This window comes from Gracilinanus agilis, chromosome 5 (assembly GCF_016433145.1).
Source record: "Gracilinanus agilis isolate LMUSP501 chromosome 5, AgileGrace, whole genome shotgun sequence".
Classification (NCBI taxonomy): domain Eukaryota; kingdom Metazoa; phylum Chordata; class Mammalia; order Didelphimorphia; family Didelphidae; genus Gracilinanus; species Gracilinanus agilis.
In genome coordinates, this window is record NC_058134.1 from 154,610,995 (window position 1) to 154,635,161 (window position 24,167).

The 24,167-nt window shown below is 33.9% G+C and overlaps 1 protein-coding gene across 2 annotated transcripts in view; it reads left to right on the forward strand.

The window, feature by feature from the left end:
- The window catches only part of RELN (reelin), a 545,649-nt gene that overhangs the window by 286,638 nt on the left and 234,844 nt on the right, over positions 1-24,167 (forward strand). For both annotated transcript variants that reach the window (XM_044679411.1, XM_044679410.1), the window contains exons 9-10: positions 3,621-3,717; positions 6,297-6,537. In XM_044679411.1, the coding sequence (XP_044535346.1) occupies positions 3,621-3,717; positions 6,297-6,537 (338 nt within the window). The remainder of the gene's footprint in view (positions 1-3,620; positions 3,718-6,296; positions 6,538-24,167) is intronic.

A 24,167-nucleotide genomic window follows, 5' to 3' on the forward strand; every position in this document is an offset into this window, starting at 1 on the left:
GGTTTCCCCTGTCACAGGAAATTGGAGTAAAAAATGTTTAAAATTAGTAGCAATGTTAATATTCATTTTCTTCATTACAATGAAGAGTTTTCTCCTATCACAGAAATTTAATGTAATCCATTTAAGTCACATTCTGTGATATGTCTAACTAGCAAAAGAAAATTTAAAAGTGAACTATCATATAACAATTTTTAGGGAGATGATTTAAAATTTGGTTTATATGCTCCAATTTATCAGAGAGTTGTTGAACATGAAATAATTTTTTCCCTCAGAGCAGTTTGTTAATTTACTTTAAGATTTTAAAATGAGATAATAAAGTAATTTAAATAAAGAGCCAGCATGAGATGCCAGACTGAAGAACAGAATTTGCTTTGTGTGGGCCTTTGTGTGTCACATTTGCGTATTTTTCAATGTACACCCATACAAAATTATGTCTGAAGAAATTTTTAATGCAGTCAATAATCAATTGAGAGGTCAGAACAGTATATTGAGTCATTTAATCATACATGGCTTATTGCAATTTTACATGGCTGATATCTCAAATTACATATTTTTCATTAAGTTATGCTATTATTTTGATACTTTCTTAATAAGTAAAAGAATTCATCTGGTTCAGTATTGTGCCTTTTCTATAGCAAATAGAATGAAGAAAATTTTACCATAGTTAATAATTTCCCCTTATAGCTTGACTCTAAATCTCAAAAATATTAAAAGAATTCAGTAACATCTGTATTCTGATAGGCAACTAACTTACAACTCTGATAGATAGTGAATTCCATCAAGGCAGGCAAAGATTACTTAAATCTTCTATCTCCTCTAGCCTAGTACAGTATTGTGCACACATTAAGTACTTAATAAATGCTTACTAAGTTTAACTGAATTGAATTATCATCAGTTTTTAAGTTTTTTTCTCCTGTCAACTCTAAAAGAATGTCAAAATGATTCAGTGGTAAAGTTGATTGGAATACAGAGTTCCTAAAATGTCTCTCCTTTTTCAGTAATTCCTCAGATACTGGGATGGGGAGGTGATAAAAAGGGAAGGAGAATGCCACTTAGAATGAAAAACTGAATTAGAGATACTTTCATGAGTTTCTATTTCTGAACAAATATAGGCAATGGCCTACAAACGATTGAAGCATGATATATATTTAAGATTTTTTAAGTGTTAAGTTTGGGTCTTTAAACATTTTTAATTCTAAAAGAAGTGTGTTTAGGGAGCTGCTACTGACTGCTTTTGCTCATTATTGGTCTTTCCATAAATTTGGTGATGCACTTGGCATCTCATAGCCCTTTAGCTTCCTCCCCAGGGGAAGTAAAAAGGAAACCAATGTAAGGAGAGGAGAGAGGTGAGTGCGATGTAATTGTGTGCTGGGTAAAAGACTCGATGTTTACTAGCTCTTTCCCCCAGTCATTGGCAATCTATTTCTAAATTATTCATTGCCTTCCCCAGCAATAGAAAACTGTATTCTACTTAAAGAAGTCTCAATTGGCAATGAGGTAACCATTTTATAGCAGCTTAATAGTCATATGTTGGGTAGGAGATCATGGTTATATAGGAAACTTAAGCCTGTTTTATTTTTTAAGCCTGTTCTTTCCCTGAATCTCTGGGAAATTTGTGAAAGAGTATATCCCAGATTTGGGGGAAGATATTTTCTATCACCTGATCTTACTTTATCACCTTAGAAAGTATCTATACTCAAAAATTAATTAAATCTGATTAATGTCAATATAAAGTTGAAATGAGGGATTTTTGAGTGACAGTACTAGAAACCTAGTCCCTTAGATCTTGCCTTATAACCCAGAAGAGAATATGTAGTCTCCCATGTGGGGGCCCAATCTGCCAGTGGCAGTAGGAGTTGGAAGGAGTATACCATGAAGAAGGTGCCATATTTTCTTTTTTAAAATGAACAAATCATCTGCCAGTACACCATTATAGGCTGTATTCAAAGAGGCTTAGGATCCAGAATGAAGGATATGATAGCCCTCAGTATTCTCCCCCTATTCACACTTCAGCTAAAATATTATGTTTAATTTTGTGCACTGCATTTTAGAAAGGATGCTGACAAGCTGGACTTTGCCTGCTGACAACACTCAAGATGTTGGAGACAGTGACATATGGGGATAGTTAAAGGAACTAGAGATATTTAGCCTTGAGAAGAAGAGATGACTTAGGGGAGGGGAGCATATGATAGATATAATCAAGTATTGGAGGAGAAATTAGACTTATTCTGCTCAGTTTCTACAGTTAAAACTGGAAGTGGTAAATGGTTAAAATCTACAGACACAAATTTAATGTCAATTTTAAAAAGAAATCCTTGCCATTACAACTCCCCAAAATATAATGGACTACCTCAAAATATGTTCATCTTTAATAGAAGTGCTTAAGAAGAGTCTGGATGACAATATGTCAGTGATTTTGTTGAAGGGATTCCTGTAGAAGTCCTGATTTAGACTAGGTAACCTCTGAATTCCCTCCTGATTGTGTTTTATTTCTGTTGCATTTTCTCACATGTGATACATTCATATTTTCAACACCACAGCTTGGTATTTATTTTAAGCAGTGGATCATGAAAGGTAGAATTTAACAAATATTCAAAACTGTCCTAGAGCTGCACCACTAGATAATTATCCTTTGAATATAATTCTTCCCTCTCATATTTACCATAAGTATCTCACCCTTTGGTAATAGAAGACAGAATACTGCTGTTTGGCCTTTTATCAAGATGCCCATTTTGGCGATGGTTGACTAGCTGATTTTGAACTGAGTTCCACAAACATAAAGTAAATGAGAACGATTAAAATTTGGAGCCCCTGAGCCCTACAAATGTAAAAACTGTCAACAGCTGCCATTCACAGAAATATCAGCTAGTCCAGCAGATGGGTGAAAATCAAACATAAATTGTACTATTTTGCTTCTTTTGCTTCATTTGTTTTTAATATAGTGCAAAGAAATCCCTGCCATAGCAGTTAAAATAAACTACTGGCAAAGGCTCTGCTATCACTCATTTTCCATGCATAGTTGGGAATTCTAAATAGGTCTTTGCAATTATAGTGCTTTATTACATGAACTGATTGAACAATAGAATCTCCCTTTTACTTCCCTGTTTCTAAATTTGATCAAAAAGACTCCATCAAACCTTGGAAACATGGCTGAAAGTCTTTTGTTTATTCTCCAAATGAAGTGTATTGTTGTTAGAAAAAAATGTTGCATTTCTTCTTAAATTGCATGCTGCATAATGCTGTGTGTACCATTTGGTAAAAATATTATGATATAAAGTAAATTTATTGGAAATATTAATATTGATTATTCTCCATTAGTTATATGTGGTTCTCCAGCAGCATAGAATGTGCTGATTTTATTTCACAAGTTGGGAGAGGAAAAACAATTTAGTCTGACTTGGGAAATCTACAAAGTTAAACATCTGCTTTTTATTGCTTTTAAATCACTCCTTATTAGTAAACAAAAATTTTTGTTCCTCTGTAACAGATCACAGACAATTTTAACACTAACCCAAAACAAAAAAAATCATGAGATGGACTTTATCTATGAAAAATATCATTGGAAAAGTTGATGTATCACTTCATTGGTTTCTAACTCTGACATCTATTACTCTTCACAGGGTCAGGTTCATGCCGCTTTAGTTATTCAGACCCCAGCATCGTCGTATCCTATACCAAGAATAACACTGCAGATTGGATTCAGCTAGAGAAAATTAGGTTTGTAATAATTTAAAGTATCTGCATGTACTATAAAACAGCAGACATTCTTCCTCAATTTCCAGTTTTCTCTCCCTATGACTAAACTTATTCCTAGTGGCTTTAAGAATGTACTTTGTCTCATGCTCATGTGTAAGTAGATAAATGTACATATCACTGTTTCAATTTGAAGAGTATGAAGTTATTGTGTTATTCCCCCTTCTGGATACCCTAGTGTCAGGAGGGCTTAAATTCAAGCAAATATTTACTTGCCAGGACTATGTGGAGTCACCCAAAATCTTGCCTATATCCTTCTGACTCTGAAATTCAGAGTGAAACAATTGATAAGAAAGTTGGGAAATGATTTTGTATTCTCTCTCTTACAATTAGACAGCTGTAATGGCAGAATTTAACTGTTAGGTTCGGAGGGTAAGGCGCTGACAATACACTATAAAATGAGATAGTTACCCATCTGTCTAAATGGGTACAGTTCTGCCTGTGGGCTTGGGTATAAACTAGATGACCTCCTGAAGTCCCTTCTGGACAATCATTCTTTGATAGCAGCCACTGGGCCCTCAGCAGCTAAATTAAATATTAATATTTTTCATTTTTTCAAATGCTTTTAACAAGAAATGAGGTGGGATGCTTTGGGGAAAGAAAACTGGTCCTCTATTAAAATGAGTTTGGCAAACTTATATAGTACATAACATCTCAGTCTGTTTGTTTTCCCCCCATGCATGCCCTATGTAATAGAAAGTACAATTAAAATTAAAATTCCGCGTTCAATAATTTTTTCAAATCTAAATTTTTTTTTGCTGTTATTACATTTCTAACCAATATAAAGCAAAGAAAACATTTCTTATCCATTTTGGTCATTGTTTCATTGATAAAACAGCATTTGTTTTACCTCAGTTGCCATGCTGAAATAACCGTCATTTATGCCATCAAGACAAAATAATTATCAGGTTCTTAATGTAAGCTACTAGTCTTTAGCCACAAGCAAATTTGTCCAAAGTTTCCAGTGGCATTTTCCCATTCTTTGTATTTATGTGAGTCTTTATTCTAGCCAGAGAAGAGTGGCTGTAATTCATAATTTTAGTATTATTTTTCCCTTTATAACAGGATAAAATAAAATTAATGTGCTTCTAATACAATCTGAGTTCTGACATGCTTACCATATTCTTATTTTTTCTCATTTCTAGTAGGTATTAAGAATAAAGAGCATGCGCTAATTATTTCCACATATATCTCTAACTGAGAAAATTTCAATCCAAAAGCATGTATTAATCAATTAAGTGCATAATTGTGCTTACATCATCACAGATTGTTTTTCTTTCTTAATTTTATATGTTATAATTTAGACAAATTAACTGGGTAAAAATTTTTGTCATGATGTTATATTTATGATTATAATTTACATTGAAGACTAAGTATTTTTTCTTTCTATAATGCTATAACCGTACCAATAATTACGATGTTAAAAATCACCTGCTTGTAAATCAGTTGAATTTTGAGTTACTAAGTCATAAATCAAGCTACAATAATTATTAAAACAAAATTTTATTACCTTCTTTGTCTGAACTGGATAGCTATTTTATTTATTACTTTAAATCAATGTTTGTTTTATCTGTTTTAATTCTGATGATAGAAAAAATATAACTATTTAAAACAAATTGATTATAATAAATAAAAAGATAAACCCTCTATAACCATCACTGACAGTTTTACCAATATGTATGCTTCATTGAAGGGTAAAAAATATGAGTGTGTCCTGGTCTTTTTCATGACTGATTTATCGTGAGCTAAAAGTATCACTAGTTTGCATTTTAGCACCACTTTTAATCTTGACTAAAACTACAATTTTCAGTATGGCAGGTTACTAGCTTAGGAGAATAAAATATTCAATAAAAATATTTTGTAATATGGAAAAGTCTTGGCTTTAAGAGATGTAATGTAAAAATTATGTTAAATTATAAAATGTCAAAAATTGGTTTACTCTAAAATAATAAAGAAATACAAGTGAAGAGTTTAACTTTTTAAACCTTCTAATTACAATTTTTATATTCTAAGCATAAAAAAGTTATATGATTCCCCAAAGTAGATAATATTATCTAAAGTATAAATGGGAAATATATTTCCTGGTGAATTCTCTTTTGCTTATTTTCAAAATAAAATTAGAAATTAATAAATTAACTTAGTGTGTGCTTTAACTTTTTTATCATTAAACAAATGTTAAGCACTCATTCATAAGAAGACACTCTATGAGATGCTGGAATATGATTGACATTCACATATTCTTTGACTATTACAGAATTTGAGGAAGTAACATTTCTCATTACATCTGTACTCATTTTTTTGGAACAATCATAATTTGTACAGCTCATGTTAGGAGCCGAATAGGTGTAGGCTTCTTAAAATTTGTATTATTTTTAACAACAATTATACTAATAGGTTCAATTTGTGTGGTGTTTTATAGTTAAGTTTCTAAGCATTTTATATTTTCCAGTATTGACCACCCTTGATTAACTAAGGGCAATAACATGTTGATGTGACCAAACCTCCTTGAGGTGTCTCATTCACAAATTCATGATATTTTGCAGAGCTCCATCAAATATCAGCACCATCATCCATATCCTCTACCTTCCTGAAGATGCCAAAGGAGAGAATGTTCAGTTTCAGTGGAAACAGGAGTACATTCACGCAGGTGATATGTATGAAGCCTGCTGGGCTTTAGACAACATTTTGATCATCAATTCAGCTCATAGACAAATTATCTTAGAAGATAATCTGGATCCAGTGGACACTGGCAACTGGCTTTTCTTCCCAGGAGCTACAGTTAAGGTTTGTTTGTTTTTCTTCCTCCAAAAGAAGTAATTCACGAAACTGAGATGAACTAATTCTCCTTCCCCACAATCACCGTTGTCTTGGAGAAGAGAATTACTTCTTCTTTGCCTTTAATATAAGGATAAAAATAGAGGTCATTAGCCATTAATCTTAAATTCACAAAATACAGGTATTAAAATATTTATCCATGTAAAACATTGGGAAATATTAATCACATTTTAAGTAAGATTTCTTTGGGTCTAAAGTAAATTATGGAATAAAACCTCAAGGAGATAAAATCTTATACAATAACAAGAAAAGGTAGAAAGAAATAATATCTATATCAGGAGGGAAAATGTTTTTCATGTAACTCAATCAAAGAAAATTCAAGATTTCCAAATGGATTGCATGTTCTCTGTATGCAGGCATCTTTTACAACATAATATTTTTAATCCATTTTTCCTCACTTTTCATCTAAAGAAATGGAATTTGATAACCAAGTAAACCATTCTTTATCCAAGTACAATTTTTGTAGTAAAGCAGGTTATGAGACTATGAAAAAAAACAACATGCACCTCAAGTGTTATTGGTGTTATTATAACTCCTTTTTTCCAAAAAACTATGTACCCATTCAGCTTTTGGAACAAGAATCTTGGACTTTGTGACTATAACTAGAAATAGGATTCACAGAATAAGGGTAGGAAAGGGCAAGCACAGAATTGGATTGAAAAGTCCCAATAAGAAAGTCCTAAATTCAACAAAAGAAACTCCAGAATAAATGGAGAATAGCTTGTTTAAACAACAAACTGAAAACTTTTTCTGATTAGCTGATTAGCGACCTCTTTAAAAAATTGGATTCTTTCTGTGTTGATACTAAAAAGTACCTTTGATTATTGAGTTACTTGTCATAATCACATTGCTACTTGACAAAAGAGGGATTTCTGATGTTACTTTTCATCATTGGCAAATAGACAGAGGAAACACATGTAATCCCTAGGGGTCTTGGATTTGCATCCTTTTCCCATAACGGCATGCCTATCATTTGGTCTCAGTTATAACAGAAGTACTCCTTGCGGCAAAAATATATGTTTTCTGCCTCATTTTACAAGCTATTATACTAATCTAATTAGATATTCTGTTCTTTAATGCATGTACTTCAGAACAGTACATGATAAAAATGCATCAAGTGTGATTTTGCTTCAGTAATGATATTTAAATTAAATTGCAACTTTGTAGATTAGACTTTGGAGTATTATATGCATTTTCCAACTTATCATTTTCATGGCTGTAAATTTAACAAGTTAACCCTAGTTTACACAACAAAATGGGTTGCACTAAAGTTGACTAAAATACCAGCCCTCAACTTGGCTGGCTGGCAAGAATTTTTCCCAAAGTCTAATGGTTCCATTTTAAAATGCACGTAACTTGTTCAATGACAGAAGACTTGGCCCGTGTCCCACCACTGCTGCTTACCTCCTTTTTATCCTCGTAATACTGAGTACAACACTCAAACCTCTGCAGGCATCAGTGTCGTTACCTCTAAAATGATAACATTGGACTAGATCAATCCTGGGGAGCTGGAGGGTTTCTGGAATCGTTACCTTAAATCATTTTTCACTTAAGCTCATTTGACTATTTCATTGACTTTGGAAAGGATACAAATTAAAGATGTAATGTCTTGCCCTGAAAAAAAGTTTCCTCACCTGAGAATTCCCTAGAGTAGACCAACAAAATCACAGTACAGTTTCTTTCCCTCTTCCTGTCTCACTGGCTAGATAAGAAGATGTCTTCATCTGATTGATTTCAATTTTTTTCTAGGAAAAAACTATAGTTTGTATTTCGTATAATTTATTTAGTAAAGACATCCTTTACCACCTGGTGGTAAAAATTACATAATATGATGTCTATTTTTTCTCTTCATTTTGGGCCACCTTTTCCTTTGTAAATTGATAGTTATGATCATTTATTCAAATAATTTATTCCCAGTCATTAGGAATACTATCATTTAAATAATTTTTTAATTTTTACAATCTTTTAGTCTCATGATCTAAAATGTGCATGTTTCATTCTTTTGGACAGCTAATGAAAAACTGATCACTTTCCTTAATCTCAAACTGTAAGAGCAAGGTTTTTTTTTCTTTTCAAAGTTAATTATGTACCAGTTTATTGCTATTTATCCAACTTTTGATTTATTCATATTTTGATTGAAGATGGGAGATATTGAAATCTTTTCAACATGAATTTTCATGACATATCTTTTTTTACCATATGAAGTCAACAAGTATTTGTTAGGCAGGCACTATGGGAATTACAAAAGGAAGTTATAACATGGTTGCAGTGGAATATAATGCATAATAAAAATAAAAATATTTAAGGTCTAATTATGGTTTTGCCACAAACTAGCCCCTGGAAATCACTTCACTGATGCGGGCCCCTGGTAGTTCCTCTCCAAAATGAAAGGAATTGACTTCTAATCTCTAAAATTTCTTCCAGTCCTAGTGGTTGAGAATTCGATAATTCTAGACGAGTGATGACAAACTGAAATAGAAACAGGAGCCCTTAGGCCATCTAGAAGATCCCTGTGGACTGTATACCAACTCAGAAAAAAGTCACATATTAGCATTATCTATGTTAGAAAATAAGTTATTTTGTTAAATATTTCCCAATTATATTTTAACCTGGTTCAGACTGCACTCAGGTATTTGTGAACAGCATTCTGGCTCTGTGTGTGAGAACCACCTCTGTGCTAGCAGATGTGATCCCCTTACCATGAGGAATTTAGAATCTAGGTAGAAAAATGAGAATTTCAGGACAGTAATATAGATGTGGGAGTCATAAGTACAAAAGAAGCAAGATAATTAATAAAAGAGTGAGCAGAAAATGAGAAGAGAACCCAGGACTGTGCCTCCAGGAGAACACTTCCAATTAGAAGGAAGCCGAAGATTGAAGGGGAGGTTTATGCTTGACTTGGAAATTATGTCACATCACCTCTAAAGCTGCTCACGACTCATAGATTTTATACTCATATAAAAAAGATAGAAAATGAACTGTAAAAAATATGGATTGCTTTAATATTATCTCAGCTTCAAGGATCTGTAATTTTGTGGGAACTCCCTCCATTAAATACACATGCCAATCCCTCTGCACCTTGATAGATGGTCTTTGTGAATTACTCTGGCTAAAAGAAATCTCCATCAGTGGTTGAACTGGTGAAGACTTTGTTTAAGCTGGTTCTCAGACAAGGTATATGCAGTCCATCACTTGGCTAGTGCTTCATGAATTTATACATCATAAAAATGATCCCACAGTCAAATAAATAGAAACTTGTTCTATTGTATTCAAGTATTTCCTTCCTAGAGGGAAGTTAAGAGGTTAGGTATTAACTTCTATTCAAGCTAAGAAAATGCTTTTCTTTAGCAGTTTGATGACATTATTGTAATAGTGATAGTTAATAATCACTATTATTGACATGAGTGATTTTATGAAATTAACTGTTACCCATAAAAATAGAGGCATATGTAATCTGCCTGGCTGCACAATTTTAATGTAGAAAGCTGAAGGGAGGAAAGTCAAATAGGAAAGCATAAAAGGAAAGTAGAAGAATCCATGCACACACATCTTGGTAGATGCTTATTCCTATTTCTCTTTAGATATTCAGTTAATTTTATGTTACTTTTTATTTATCCCAACCAAAATAGCACAAGATCAAATTGAATAATTAGTTTAAGGCATTTATGTGATCACTTCTATGCATCCACAGCATGTGATAAGAGAAAAACATTATAATCTTATGGATATTTAGTAATTAATTTGAAATATATATATATATATATATATCATGAGGATAGAAGCAACCAGTGAAAATCTATAGGATACTGTGTCTTTTGTGTTTTTATTTGGGAATGGTAGGCATTTGATCCAAGTAAGAAGGCATTGAGAGTAATAAATGCTCCTTTTTTTTTTCAAACACACTTATTTATTTATTTATTGGTCCTTATATTTTCAGTGTTAAGGATTAGCTACTCAGTTTTCTTTTAAGCTCTGTCACCCATATAACTTAGTGTCCAATTTGAAGTGGATTCTATTGTAAGAGTAAAAGTTTATACTACTTTCATTATAATACTTTTATTTAACAGTATAGAATCTAACTTCTATCATAGTGTATATGTTTCATATGAAAGTACTAAATAGCTGTTAGCACAACATGGAAAACAGTGTAGCTGTAACCCAGGGGCAAGATGGGAGGTGATGCTAGGTTATGCCAGGAGATTAGCTAGTTGTTTCTGGTCTAATAATAGCTATAATCAGCCAGAATACTTTATTTTCAGAAAGCAGTTGCTTGGGGAATGAGAGGCTGGGTAATACCCTAAAAAGACCACAGATCTTCAAAGTCAGGAAATTCCTCAGATTGTGCTGTGGCCCATCTCAACTCCCTACTCTAAGAGCATAATGCAAACATTTCCTTGCTTAAAGACCTCCACTGTCTGGTACTCCATTTGCCTCAATTGTTAAAACATTTGAAAAAAGGTTGCCAAAGACTTAAGTTGAACATTCCTAGAAGCAACCTAGATTATTAGAATCTCCTTGATTTCAAGCAAGGAAATTATCAAAAACAAGTTCAAGAAGATATAGTTAGCCTTTATGCTGTCATCTACCAGAGTTAAGTATAAATGAAAAGAAACTACAAGAAATGTCAAGACACCCAAAATACAACCCAGAGATCAATGCCTTGTAAGTGAACTCTAAGTGCTTTGCCTCTCTCTTTCTCTTCTTTTAATGATACCTTATGTGAAACAGATGGTGGCAGATTCTTTAAATGGATCAGCTGTCAACTATGTACTACATATTTATCAAACACATGCTTCAGTTTTCAAATTTGTTTCATCCTTGGTGATAGCACAAATTTTTCTTCTGGATGGGTGCATCACTGGAGTGTGTGTGTGTGTGTGTGTGTGTGTGTGTGTGTGTGTGTGTGAGAGAGAGAGAGAGAGAGAGAGAGAGAGAGAGAGAGAGATGCAATGAGAGAGAGACAGAACAAAAGAGATAATATATGAGAGCACACTACCTGTAGATGAATGGATAGATGGACCATATATACATATAGATAGATAGATAAATATAGATATAGACACATATACAATAGACATTTGAAGGAAAGAGAAAGAAAGAACAAAAGAGAAAAAGGGAAGGAGACAGGAAGGAGACAGTCTTGATCACCATGAACAATTTTTTTATTTACCCTGTTATTTCATTTATACCTAGCACTCAGAAGTATAAATCATTGACTTCTGTCAGGTTCTGGAATTGACCCAGAGATTAAATGCAGATCACTAAGAGATGGATGCAATACTACATTTTAAAAAGGATTCTGACATGTTTTGATTGCTGTTTCTGCATCTGCTGGTCCTTCTACCTTCTTTTCCTGTGTGGTTACATAAACACCATGATGAAAAAAAACAACTGGTGCATTCACCAGTTTTTCACTCCGCTCATGTATATTAATTCACCTGGAGAAATAGATTGAAAGTACAAACTGGATATCCTATGATTGACATATGGCTTTTAGAATGGGTACTGCTATATGTATATCTCATTTAATAGAAATGCCTTCAACATAGTTCTAAGCTTCAGGCACTAAATGAGTAAGTTACAAATTCTTTAAGAAATAAGACTTCCTGAGTTTATGAAATTTGAAAGTTTCTCATCCTCATTTTGTCTCAGTTCCACATGTCTACTACTTTTCTTTGTGCGTTATGGCTAAATAACCAATAATAATCAGTTTTTTGTCTTGGTCTAACAAACATCAAGGCCCCTAATGAAGATAAAAATTATCATGGTTATAGCTTAATTCATTTAATTACTTCTGTTTATAAGATGCATTACCTTAATGGACCCATACGATAACCCTATGATGTAGAATTTGTAGTTTTTATCATCCATATTTCATAGATGAAGTAATTAGGCTCAGAGACTCTAAGTTATTTTTTCTCATATTCAAACAGGTAGGAAATAGCAGAGTTAAGCTTTGAACCCAGGTTCTCATAATCCAATTCTATTGCTCTTTTTACTATGGTGCTATTGCCTCACAAGCCAGCAAAAAAGAAACTGGGCCCAAATTTTGACTCTTAGTGGATATTAAGCAGTTACCAAACATGTACCATGGTGAATATAGGAAGAATTCTTCCCATCCCAGCAAGAACCGAAGCTTTCCATCATATTTTCTATTCCGTGGATGCTTAACTATTTTTATATTGTGGATCCCTTTGACAATTTGATGAAGGCCAACTAAGGACCCCTTCTCAGAATAATGTTTTCAAATGCATAAAATGAAATATATAGTATTTCGAAAGAAACCAGTTAGCTTGAAATACAATTATCAAACTATACATTTTAAAAATATGTTCATAGACCCATGTTTAAGAACCCCTGCTCCTGTTACCTCCCAAATATGCTGGAACAAACTGAATATGTTACTGGGAGAGAAAGGTCAGGAGAAGTAGATGGGATATAATATAAAAGATCATTAAGTTCAAGAAAATTTGTGAAAGCTATACTTTGAATGAAAATTTAAGATCATTAAAGAAATCTGAGACTAATGAAACAGGAAACCAAATCATGGAGACTTTAAGAATTGTTACCTTTCTGGTAACACAGATAAGCAAAAGGACAGCATGGCAGCCAAAAATGCAAATACAAACAAACTCCAAAAGACTCCTAGATTGTAATGAGAGGCAGAGTGTCCAGGATTAGGGGGGTGATCATTCTGCCATCCTTTGCCATCTAGAGTACAGTGATCCTTCACCTATTGTAGGAGTTACATTCCAGAGATCCCTGCAATAGGTGAAAATCCACCAAGTTGTGACAATATATTTATTATTTTTATATATTTTAAGGCATTATAAACTCTTCCCACTCTCCTATAAATCTTTCCCACACTCATGTAAACGTTGAGCCAGTCAGAGCCCATGATACAGGACACAGCCCTGTGGTTGGTCGCCTTTAATTCAGTCAATAACGTGCTATGTACAATCTCATCTTAGCGAACTTACACAAGCAATAGAGGCATTTCCATTGTGTAAAATATGGTATTTAACTGCAAAATCCAAGATATAGCAAAAACTCTGTGATATAGAATTAGATTTTTTTAAGTCCATAATACAGTGAAGCCAAAATAAGTGAACTGTGATATAGCGAGGGACAACTGTATTATGTTTATTTCTTGGCACCACATTTTAGAAAGAATATTGATATTCTTGTCCAGAGGAAGTTGACCAAGATGTTAAAGGTCCTTGAGACCATTAAAATATTGATATGATGAACAACATGAGCAAAAATTAATACCTTCATATGTTTGATAGTTTTCATACAGAAGTCAGAATGAATTTATACTGCTAAAACCCCAGAGGGCAGAACTCAAAGAAAAAACTTCTAAAAATTAGAACTCAACCCCAAAAAAATTATGTTAAGAAGTAAATGCCATTCCTCCTCTACTAGCTAAGAAGTCTTCAAACACATCTTGCACAATCACTTGTCAAGAAAGTTTTGGGTGGTAGTCCTATTCAGGTTCAGTTCACCAAATATCCTTAGAAATCCACACCAAATCTGAGATTCTGTGATTCTAAGTAAGTTTTGTAGGATGACAGATTCAGAGACATAGGGCCATAAAAAATGTCAAGGGCTAGTAGTCTGATCCAGTAGAGCCATCCTGGATTCTTCATTATTTACCACCTCCCACCATATCCAAAATGTTGACAAGGCCTGCTGAATTCACATTTGCAAATTTCTCCAAAATTTTATTTTATAGCTAAGGAAACGGAGATCCAGAGAAGTTGAGGACTTTGCTTAATATCATAGAAATAGCAAGTGGCAAAAACAGGATTTGAACTCAGGCCATCTGAAGTCCAAAACCTTTACTACTTCACTTTTAAAAGTACATACTAAAACAGTTTCCATAAAACAGCAATTTATGGAATTTATGCAATAATGGAATAAAACAGCAATTAACTATTGTTAAATTATCTACCTAACCTTTAATATGGTCTAATGTCCAAAAAATGACTTTTTTTTCTTACTGGTTTTTTATAAAAAATTGTTAACCAACTTTATTATATCCAAAAATTCACCATTCTAAATAATCTTCTTCTTCATTGGAAGTTATCTGCAATGTTTTTAATGAAAATTATTGGGAAAATAGGATTCACTGAAAAGAAATGTGCTTCATAGCAAACTTTGCTTATATCTCTTCTCCTCTACTTCTATATTGCTTCACTTGGTGATTTCATTAGCTCCCATGGATTTAGTTACCGTTTCTGTCCTGTTGATTTTCTAATCTACCCATCATGCCCCAATCTCTCTAGTGACCTCTAATCTTGCAGCTTCCATTGCCTTTCAGAAATCTTGAACTGGATGTACAGTAGATAAATTGAATATGTCAAAACAGAATTCATCTTCTTCCCCATGTCTTACCTTTCCCATTACTTTGGAGGAAAATATGATCTTCCCAATCCCTCAGGCACATAACACAGGAGCCATGCTGGATTCTTCATTATCTCTCACCCCTCATATCAAAAATGTTGCCAAGGGGCAGCTGGGTAGCTCAGTGGATTGAGAGTCAGGCCTAGAGACGGGAGGTCCTAGGATCAAATCTGGCCTCAGACACTTCCCAGCTGTGTGACCCTGGGCAAGTCACTTGACCCCCATTGCCCACCTTTGCCACTCTTCCACCTAGGAACCAATACACGGAAGTTAAGGGTTTAAAAAAAGCAAAAAAATAATGTTGCCAAGGCCTTCTAACTTCACATTTGCAACATTTCTCAAAAATGCCCCCTTCTCTTATCCAACACTGCTCTCATTCTGGTAAAGACCCTCATTACCTGATCCTTTGATTCCTGCAGTAGCCAGCTGGTGAGTCTGCCTGCCTCAAGTCTTTCTCCACTCCACTCCACAACCAATGAAGTGATTTACCTAGGTCCAATGAAGTCAAACTACCCCCACCTTCCCCGCCTATTCAATAAATTCCATTGACTTCTGTTGCCTCCAAGAACAAATAAAAATTCTCTAATTGGTATCCAAAATCCCTCATAACTTAATCTCTTCCTACCATTCTAATCTCCTTATACTTACTCACGAACACACAGTCTTCAGTTCACTGATACTGGCCTCCTGGTTGTTCCTCAGACAAGAGACTTCATCTCTTAACTCTGAGAATTTGTTCCCTCTGGCTGTCCTTCCTGCCTGAGATGCTCTCTCTCTACTTAGACTACTGGCCTCCCAAGCTCCCTTTCAGTCCCAGCTTAGATCTTGCTTTCTACAGATAGCCATCCACAACCCTTTTTCATTCCACTGCTTTCCCTCTATTAATTATTTATAATTGATCAGAGATGGAGAGAGAGAGATTGCTATGTGTATATTTCTTTGCAAACTGTCTCTCCCATTATATTAACTCTTTGAGAGCAGCAACTAGCTTTTGCCTCATTTTCTATAGCTATTGCTCGTACAGTGTCTGGCATCTAGTAGGTACTTAAGCAATGTTTACCTATTGATTTGAATGAAAGCTGTATCTTGGAAAGATATTACAACTTCTTAAGATCTCTCTCTGTCTCTGTCTCTGTCTCCTTCTCTCTCTCTCTCTCTCTCTCTCTCTCTCTCTCTCTCTCTCTCTCTACTTTTCCCTAAATAAATTCTAATAGAAAACCAACATCTTATCCCACCTAGTGTCTTTCTATTCACAAATGACAGGAATGGGCTCAACTTCTGATAGATACTAAGAGAAAGAAAACTTTTAACAGGGGAAGCTGAGTCTGGTTTTATTGATCAAGGTGATATTGGCTTTGCTGGATTCAATAACTAAAGTTCCCTGTAGAGGAAAACGCAGTTCCAGAACTTCCTTCACACATCTTAAATAACACGGTCACCTACTGAGGAAATTTGAAAATGTAGCTTTGAGGTATTCCTTAAACTTGAAATGATAAAGAGAAAGGAGAAGAACAAAGTTCAAACTTTGTTATCTAGAGCATTGAAGAAATGAAATGATTCATCCAGGGTTACATAGTCACTACATATCTGAATCAAGACCAGAACCCAAGTCTTGGTTTTGAGGCTAGTCCTCTATCCATGATATGCTACCCTTTGTATATGATGCTTATTTATTGCAATAGCAAATATATATTCTCAGGCAGATCACCACCACTAACTGACACTGAATCTATGCACAAGCTTTTATCTTAATCCACTGGGAACTTTTATTTTCTTTCAGAAAGTACTTCATATTATAGAGTGAAAAACAATGGGAAATAAGGCCCACTTTATAGATCATCTTGCCAGAACACATTTATTTTGTAAAGTAAGGAATATCTCTGCTGTCCTTTCATTTTTTGAAAGTAAACCCAATTTCAATAAGACGTGTGTTCTTCTTTAAGTTCCCATGTCATTTTCCATTAAGAAGAGGAATGTTAAACGTGGTCCCCTGGACAAATTCCAGCTTGGGCAATTGCATTCTGTCTACTTAGATTCCCTCTGCTTGGTGGAATTCTTCTCACTATGGTTATCATCACTACAACTGTCATGTTCCTCCCCAGAGGTGGCTGCATATTAGTGTAGGATAAAACAACTGGGCTCTAATTTGTTAAGCTAATAAAGTGCTTTGGGGATGAAAGGTACATTTTGCACAAAGAGAGATGGGCCTTCATGATATTATGTTTCTCCATGTGGTGAATTTGTTCTATAATTAACATGAAATAGCATTAGCAAAAAATGGAAGATAGCCCAATTTCCATGTTAAGAATAGACTATAGAATATGGAAAATGAGTAATTTTTTATTAAAAGCCAAGAAAATAACTTCCAAATAAATCCCCTGGGTTAATTCATTTCCCTCTTTTTGCCCCCTGAAGAAAGCAGATACATTTAATTACCAGCTGGAGTTATTTTTAATGCTTACTAAGTGAACTTTAGTTGTAAACTAAAGGAGTATAGATTATTCAACATGACTGTTAAAAACTCAGTGACATTATTCTTCAAAATAATGTCTTGCCTAGTGTCCTCAATGAGACCAGTAGGAAAAGATGGTTTGAAAGCCAAGTTGAGATTATTAATCACCTTATGGAATCTTACATTGTTATTTCCCCCTCATTATTCTAACTCAAGTCTGTCACCATAGCTATTTTGTTCTGTAGTTGTAGTAACTATTGCCAAATAATTATACACTTGTCACAAAATAAACCATAAATTGAATTGCTATGATTCATAGTCAGAGCATTTAAAATGCAAGCCCCTAATGATCACAGAAAACAATGAGACAAAACATACCTTTTCAGCAATCTGAAATCCATTCACTATTACTGCATCTATTGTTTTGAATAGGCAAAAGTGCACCGTGGTCCTTTTTTGCACCTGGACTTTATACTTAGCCAAGTTTGGGGGCTTTTTTTAACTGGCATTAAATTACCTAAAAATCGAATGTGTGGAAAATGATAGAAATTTAGTTTGCCTTCTGAGAGAAAGCTTTCTGTTCCCCCTCTGAATTGTAGTAGTCTAAAATCTGTTCCCTTCTGGGTCATCCTGTAATCTCTGAGCTGAAATCTTAAAACCGACCCACAAAGATTACTGTGGCAGAGTCGGACGCAGAGGAAACAGGATGGTATGTAGGCTGTGACTCAGTTGATATCAGATCAATCAATCACGTGTCTCACTTAGAATTTAGAAATTCCTATACCAATATATTTCTTTCCCAGCAAGACACAGTCTAATTTATGGCTCTGCTGACAATGCCGCCTTAATTAATTTTATTCATCCTATTTCTCTTTCCTCTCCTCCTCATATCTCATCTGTTTGCATTGCCTAGATTTTAATTAAAAAACCTCTCCTCTCTAAGGAGCAATCTGAAGTGGCAAAAATAATCACTTAAAATATTACAGTCATTAAAAAATTGGCTGTGGTTGAAGCCATGCATTTTCAATTTTCCTACAAATGATGTTTTAGCTTCCTTTTAAAGTGCACTTTGTATCTGAATCGTCTACCACCAGCCAGCCTGGCTATCAAAAATGGTCTTCCAGCTGGGTGGGCTGAGTGACAACTCCTTAATGGAGGAAATTGATGACTTTCTGCTCATGTAGAGGTGAAGGCATACTGGGCAGATTTCTTTCCATCTGCCACCAGCCCTTTGCAAGCTGGCATTGCCCAAATGCCCAATATACATTCCCACAAAAAGGATGTCGCCAAAAAATAAATTGTGAGGCTACAGCTGTCTGAAAGAATCATCAGGGCCATTAGGCCCCAGGGAGATAATATGAAGAGGTGCATCACTGTTCATCTTAGATGAAAACCTAATTAAACGATGGTAGAGGTGATTGTGAATACTTTAAAAGCACAGAGGTGAAGTCATTAACATTTGCAACATCGTATAGGGAGCAACCTCAGGAAGATGTTACTCTGAACCGTAGCCAAGGACCTGATACACGGAGGAATGTGCACCGATGTTTCCTGTTGATGTTTTTGTGAATGGCAAAATCTTGTCACTTAGCTACACTGTGTTCTGCTTGTCAAGCAGAGGAAATCCATTCAACAGCAAAAATGGGAAAATAGATTTGATTGGCAATGGAGATATAAAACAGGAGTGATAACTAAAGGAGGTAAATAGTGAAAGAGAAAAACATTTGTGTTTTAAAGTGCAAAAGAAAAGACACGGCAAAACATAAGAAACCCACTATATCAAATTTATGAGAAGACAGAGGCAAGAATGATAAAGAAAGACTTCAATAAAGGTCCGTTTGGAAGGCTAAGAAAAGGAAAACTTTGCCATGCACTGAGTGTAGATCTGAGATTTAATCCAATACACATGCTTATGCAACTGGTCTCTACATCTTGGCAGAAAGTCAAAAGCTCATATTATTCCAGTAGCTACATATGGTTTAACACCATCTACTTGATGTTTCTGAGCAGTTCACAAAGGGAAAATAGTTTTATATTCTAAAATTTCCTTGATTTTACGAGTCCTTCCAAACTCCTTGGATACTTGATAATGTTTTCTAATTCTTTGATTTTCAATTGTAGTTTTATAGAAATGTAATGTGGATTTGGATGGAGGGTTAACAAAAATAGAAATTCAAAAGCATTCATCTCTATTTCTATTTGCTGTAGATATTTACATTAACATGCATTAATAATAATAATAATAATAATAATAATAAATTGCCTTGATCTATGGTTTCATCTGAGTGGGGAGCTCTCAATATGGAGCTATCTTTGCTGATTCAGACTGGCAAATTTTAGTATTTTCTTAGAGGGATCTCTGAGGCTGTGACTTGCCCACTAACCAAGAATGAACATCTACCTTATCTAAGGCCTACTGCTTAGGGGGAAAAAAGCCTAGTCCATTCCTTGCCCCGGGCTAGGGAATGGCAGAGTCACTTATACCAGAGATGCAGTTGTCTACTTAAAGGTCATTGTAGTCTCTTCCTTGTTCAAATGTTTTCATCTCCTAGAACTTATAGATGAGAATATCAGGAGAGCAATGCAAGATGGCCCCCCTTACCACATTCCACATTACGAATAGAGAAGGTCCTTGGAGCTCATTTTATCCTCTGACTTTACTAGGAAATTCAGCTATTCGTAAGATTTTTAAAGCCAAAAAAGATATGCCTCATCCGGACCAACTCCATTATTTTAGAGAGAGAGAAAATGAGGCCCAGAGTAGGGAAAGGACTCGCCCAAAGTAACATAATGAATCCATAGCAGAGCCATAGATCCAACTGAGGCCCTTTCACTATAAATCCAATGTTATTTTATTTGTAATGTAAAGTAATAAATTGATTAGAAACTATGTTCCTTTGAATTGAATCAGGTATTAAAACTGAAGTGAGTGTATTATTTGGATCAATGAAGAAAGTACATATTTTCCCTTTAGAAAATGTATAAAAGCATAAAAAAGGAACTTTCTCTCCCTCATGGACATTTGTTTTATAGGGGTCTAGGGTTTTAAGATCTGTGATTTTTTTCAGTGTATGGAATTCTAGGTATGAAAACTCTCTCAGTCTATTATGTGACAGACAGAGGTTGAACCTAGGTCTCCTTGATATTAAGGCCAACCTCTTTTCTACTATAACACATTGTTTATCTTTCCTGAAAATAAGAATTGTTTTTTTTTTCATGTAAAGTTTGAAGGATTACAGGATAGGAATGAGATTCTAAGTTAATTTACAGGAACTCAATCTGGATTTTATACAATACCATCTATGGTTTAGTGAAAAAATGCTAAGAATTTACAAACTTGAAAAAATTATAAAAGTTGGAGAATAAATAGCATTTGGTTTCATATGTTTAGTCATTCAAAAATACTGATGTTGGTTTTCACTATTCAGTTAACCAGTCATTCAAGATACAAATAGCATAGTGAGTACTGGTTTTAAGTCTCGGTTGTGACCATTTTTATCTACATTACTAAACCACATCAGTTAATTCCTTTTAATATTCTGATCCCAATTTATCTGTAAAATGGTGACCTCACTCAGAGGGCCACTGTGAAGATATGTGTATAAGTTCTTTATAAGAACAAAACATAATGTAAATGCAATTATCATTTTTGTAGTTATTTAATTTTAATTTAATTTTAGGACCTGTGATTTCATTGGTACAGGGAATTCCTGGTGAGTAGCTTCTATCAATGGAGAACAGTATTTTCTCAAAAATGTGTACTCTTAGTAACCTCAAGAACCAAAAGAGAACATGATTAGCTCTAGCTCACATAGCCAATATGAGTTTGGAAACCAACTTGCTATCTCCTATATCCCCATTTCCCCTAATTATTATTGTGATTTCATAAATGAATAAATGCAGTAAAATACAATTCCTAGACCTTACCAAATTCAACTAAGGTAAAAACAAAGCTGACTTTACCTCCTCTGTTGTATAACACTTTTTAGCCCACTATGAAAAACCTCGATTTATTTCTTCAGACTGGTTTCTTTGTGATTACTATTTTCATTATTACTTGAGAGAGCTGAGAAATATGCTAACATTTTAAAATATTATGGCCTCTAGAGAATGTCTCTGTTCATTGTATATGTGTATATGTATATTAATAAACTATGTGTTTATTTAAAAACATTACATAGTTTACTTATGTATGTATATATATATATATATATATACATATATATATATTTAATTGGTTATTTTTATCAGGTACGGAGGCTCAAATGATCCATTTGACTCCTAAATCTATTCTTGGGATTTTCAATACACAAATTTTTCCAAAGCTCCATTAAAAAACATCCTGCTCCAGTTCCACTGTAATGGTGTATTTTGCTTTGCATCTGCTTTTATGAGACATGAAGAGTATGAAGGTGTTTTACACTATTTCTCATTAATCAGGTTTACTGATCAATGAATTTCCTATCCCAGGTGATAGCTCAAAAATAAATACTGAAAATAAGGAGCAATGTGAATCTTAAAGAGAGGGTAATGACCTAGTTTTTCCTTTAATAGAACTCTTAGAATAAATGTAGAATGAAATATGCATAATATATCAATACTTCAAGAATCTTTTAAAAATATGAAGCTGAGTAAATGTTTTAAATGCAATAAACTTGGAATATTTAAATTAGCATTTAGCTTATGAGATCTTTATATCACATATTTCATTATTTTTCTTAGCCAAATCATCTTTTAAAAAGTACAAGTGATCTTTACTTTTCAAACATGTTCATATTGTATGTGGCCCATTTTCTCTGACAATGATTTAGTGTGTCATGTGGTACTTTCTTAATCATTCAACCATTAAACTGCATTGGTGGCAGAGTTCTTATTATTTCTAGGGTAAATATAGCCGGTGGCTGCTCAGAATTCCAGAATTTCATGATAATTGCTCTGACCTTTATCTAGGATTGAGTGTATTTATAGCATTTTACCAAGTTTATAACTAAAGATATCTTTATCTTTTAAAATGTCTGTCTATGAATAGAATGTAGCTCTGTCAATATTTCTCTGTGTTTCCATTTACTTTTCATAGACATTGGATCCCTTAATATTAGGAATTTATTCAATTTAGAGTGGACAGATACACATAATATGCACAAATTTATAAGGCAGTTGTCTCATGCTATATTACTAGAGAATTATTTAGGGTGACAACATGGAAGCTGTGTTGTAGGAATACCTCATTGCTTACTGGAACACTGCTGTACCATTGAAATTAAACAGAGTACCTCCTTATAGAGCCCCCAGGTTAAAAATATCATACTACCCAAGCTCAATTCCTTTGTATAGTTGGAAAATGTAATGTATATTTCTCAAGGAAAAAGACTAAGATTTTTGTGTTTGTATTCCCAGAACCTCTCCTAGTCTTTAGATACCAAAAAAATGGTTTGAATTGAATTTAGAAGCTGCATTATATTTCATCATTTACACAGAAGGCATTCAATTACTGTTTTAATATAGGAAAGGACACATTTTCTAAGTAGTGACTTTAAAAAATGGAAAGTTAGCTTTCAAAAGTCTGAGGATTATTTTCCATACTAAAAGAATCTTTTTAAAAATCTTCTAAATTCAAAACTAAATCTCTATAGAAAAATATATGTGATATCTTCTTTCAAAACACTGTGTATTTTTGAAAATGATAAATGCACACATACCCAAAACTAAAATATATGACAATTCAATTTTTGGCCCTTGTATTTCCCTCTGCTTTCTCTGCCTTGGAAATCTCCTACATCCAATGTCTTAATCTCAAAACCAATCTCTTCCTGAGACCTAGTTCCAAGTAGGTATTTCTATTTCTTTTCAGTAGACTTTAGAAAAAAGCATTAGATTCCTTACATATAGAAACAAAAGTACATGTATATATATATATGTACATAAACAAATACATATCATATGTATATACACAAAAAAGCTGCAAGATGCAAATATAGAGCATAAGTCTTTGCCCAGTTTTAATCTACTAAGTATTTTGGTACACCTTGTATGTGTGTGTGTAAATATATAGAAGATTTAATACCTTAAAACTATAGCAAGATTTTTGGAGCATCATATATACATTTACATATATATATGTATGTATGTATGTGTAAATGCCAAGCCATATGCCATGTCTTATGTCTTATACCTTCTGCCCAAGGTCAGAAAATTTGTATCTCATATGGCATTTGAACCCAGGTCTTCTGATTACAGAGCCATGCACATGATTCTTCATTGTTTTTTATCTGTCTCCATTATTAATATAACTCACAATATATGTTAAGGCTAAGGGAAAATGTTTACTTTATCCAATCAAGAAGATAGGCAGAGAAAAGTAATTCATTAGTGGATAAAAGAAGTAATCATTCTAAGTCTGAAAAGTAGATGATACAATTGATCTCAAGCAGCAAATCCCAAATTTGAGTCCTTCTTCTGACACCCACTAGATATGTAACTTGGACCAGTGATGCCTGCCCAGTGTCCCTAGACAATTGTCTGGGGCCTTAAGTTATAGAACATTTATAAAGAGACCCTGGAAGTTCTCTACATTGTGAAATCACAAATCTGGACCATGAAAGTACTTCCTTTCAGTCTTTTCATACCTCATGAGAAATTATTTCCTTTCAGTCTTTTCATACCTCATGTTCAGTTGAAGAATGCTGAAGTAAATGATCTTACATCTTTTGGCCTCAGTTGA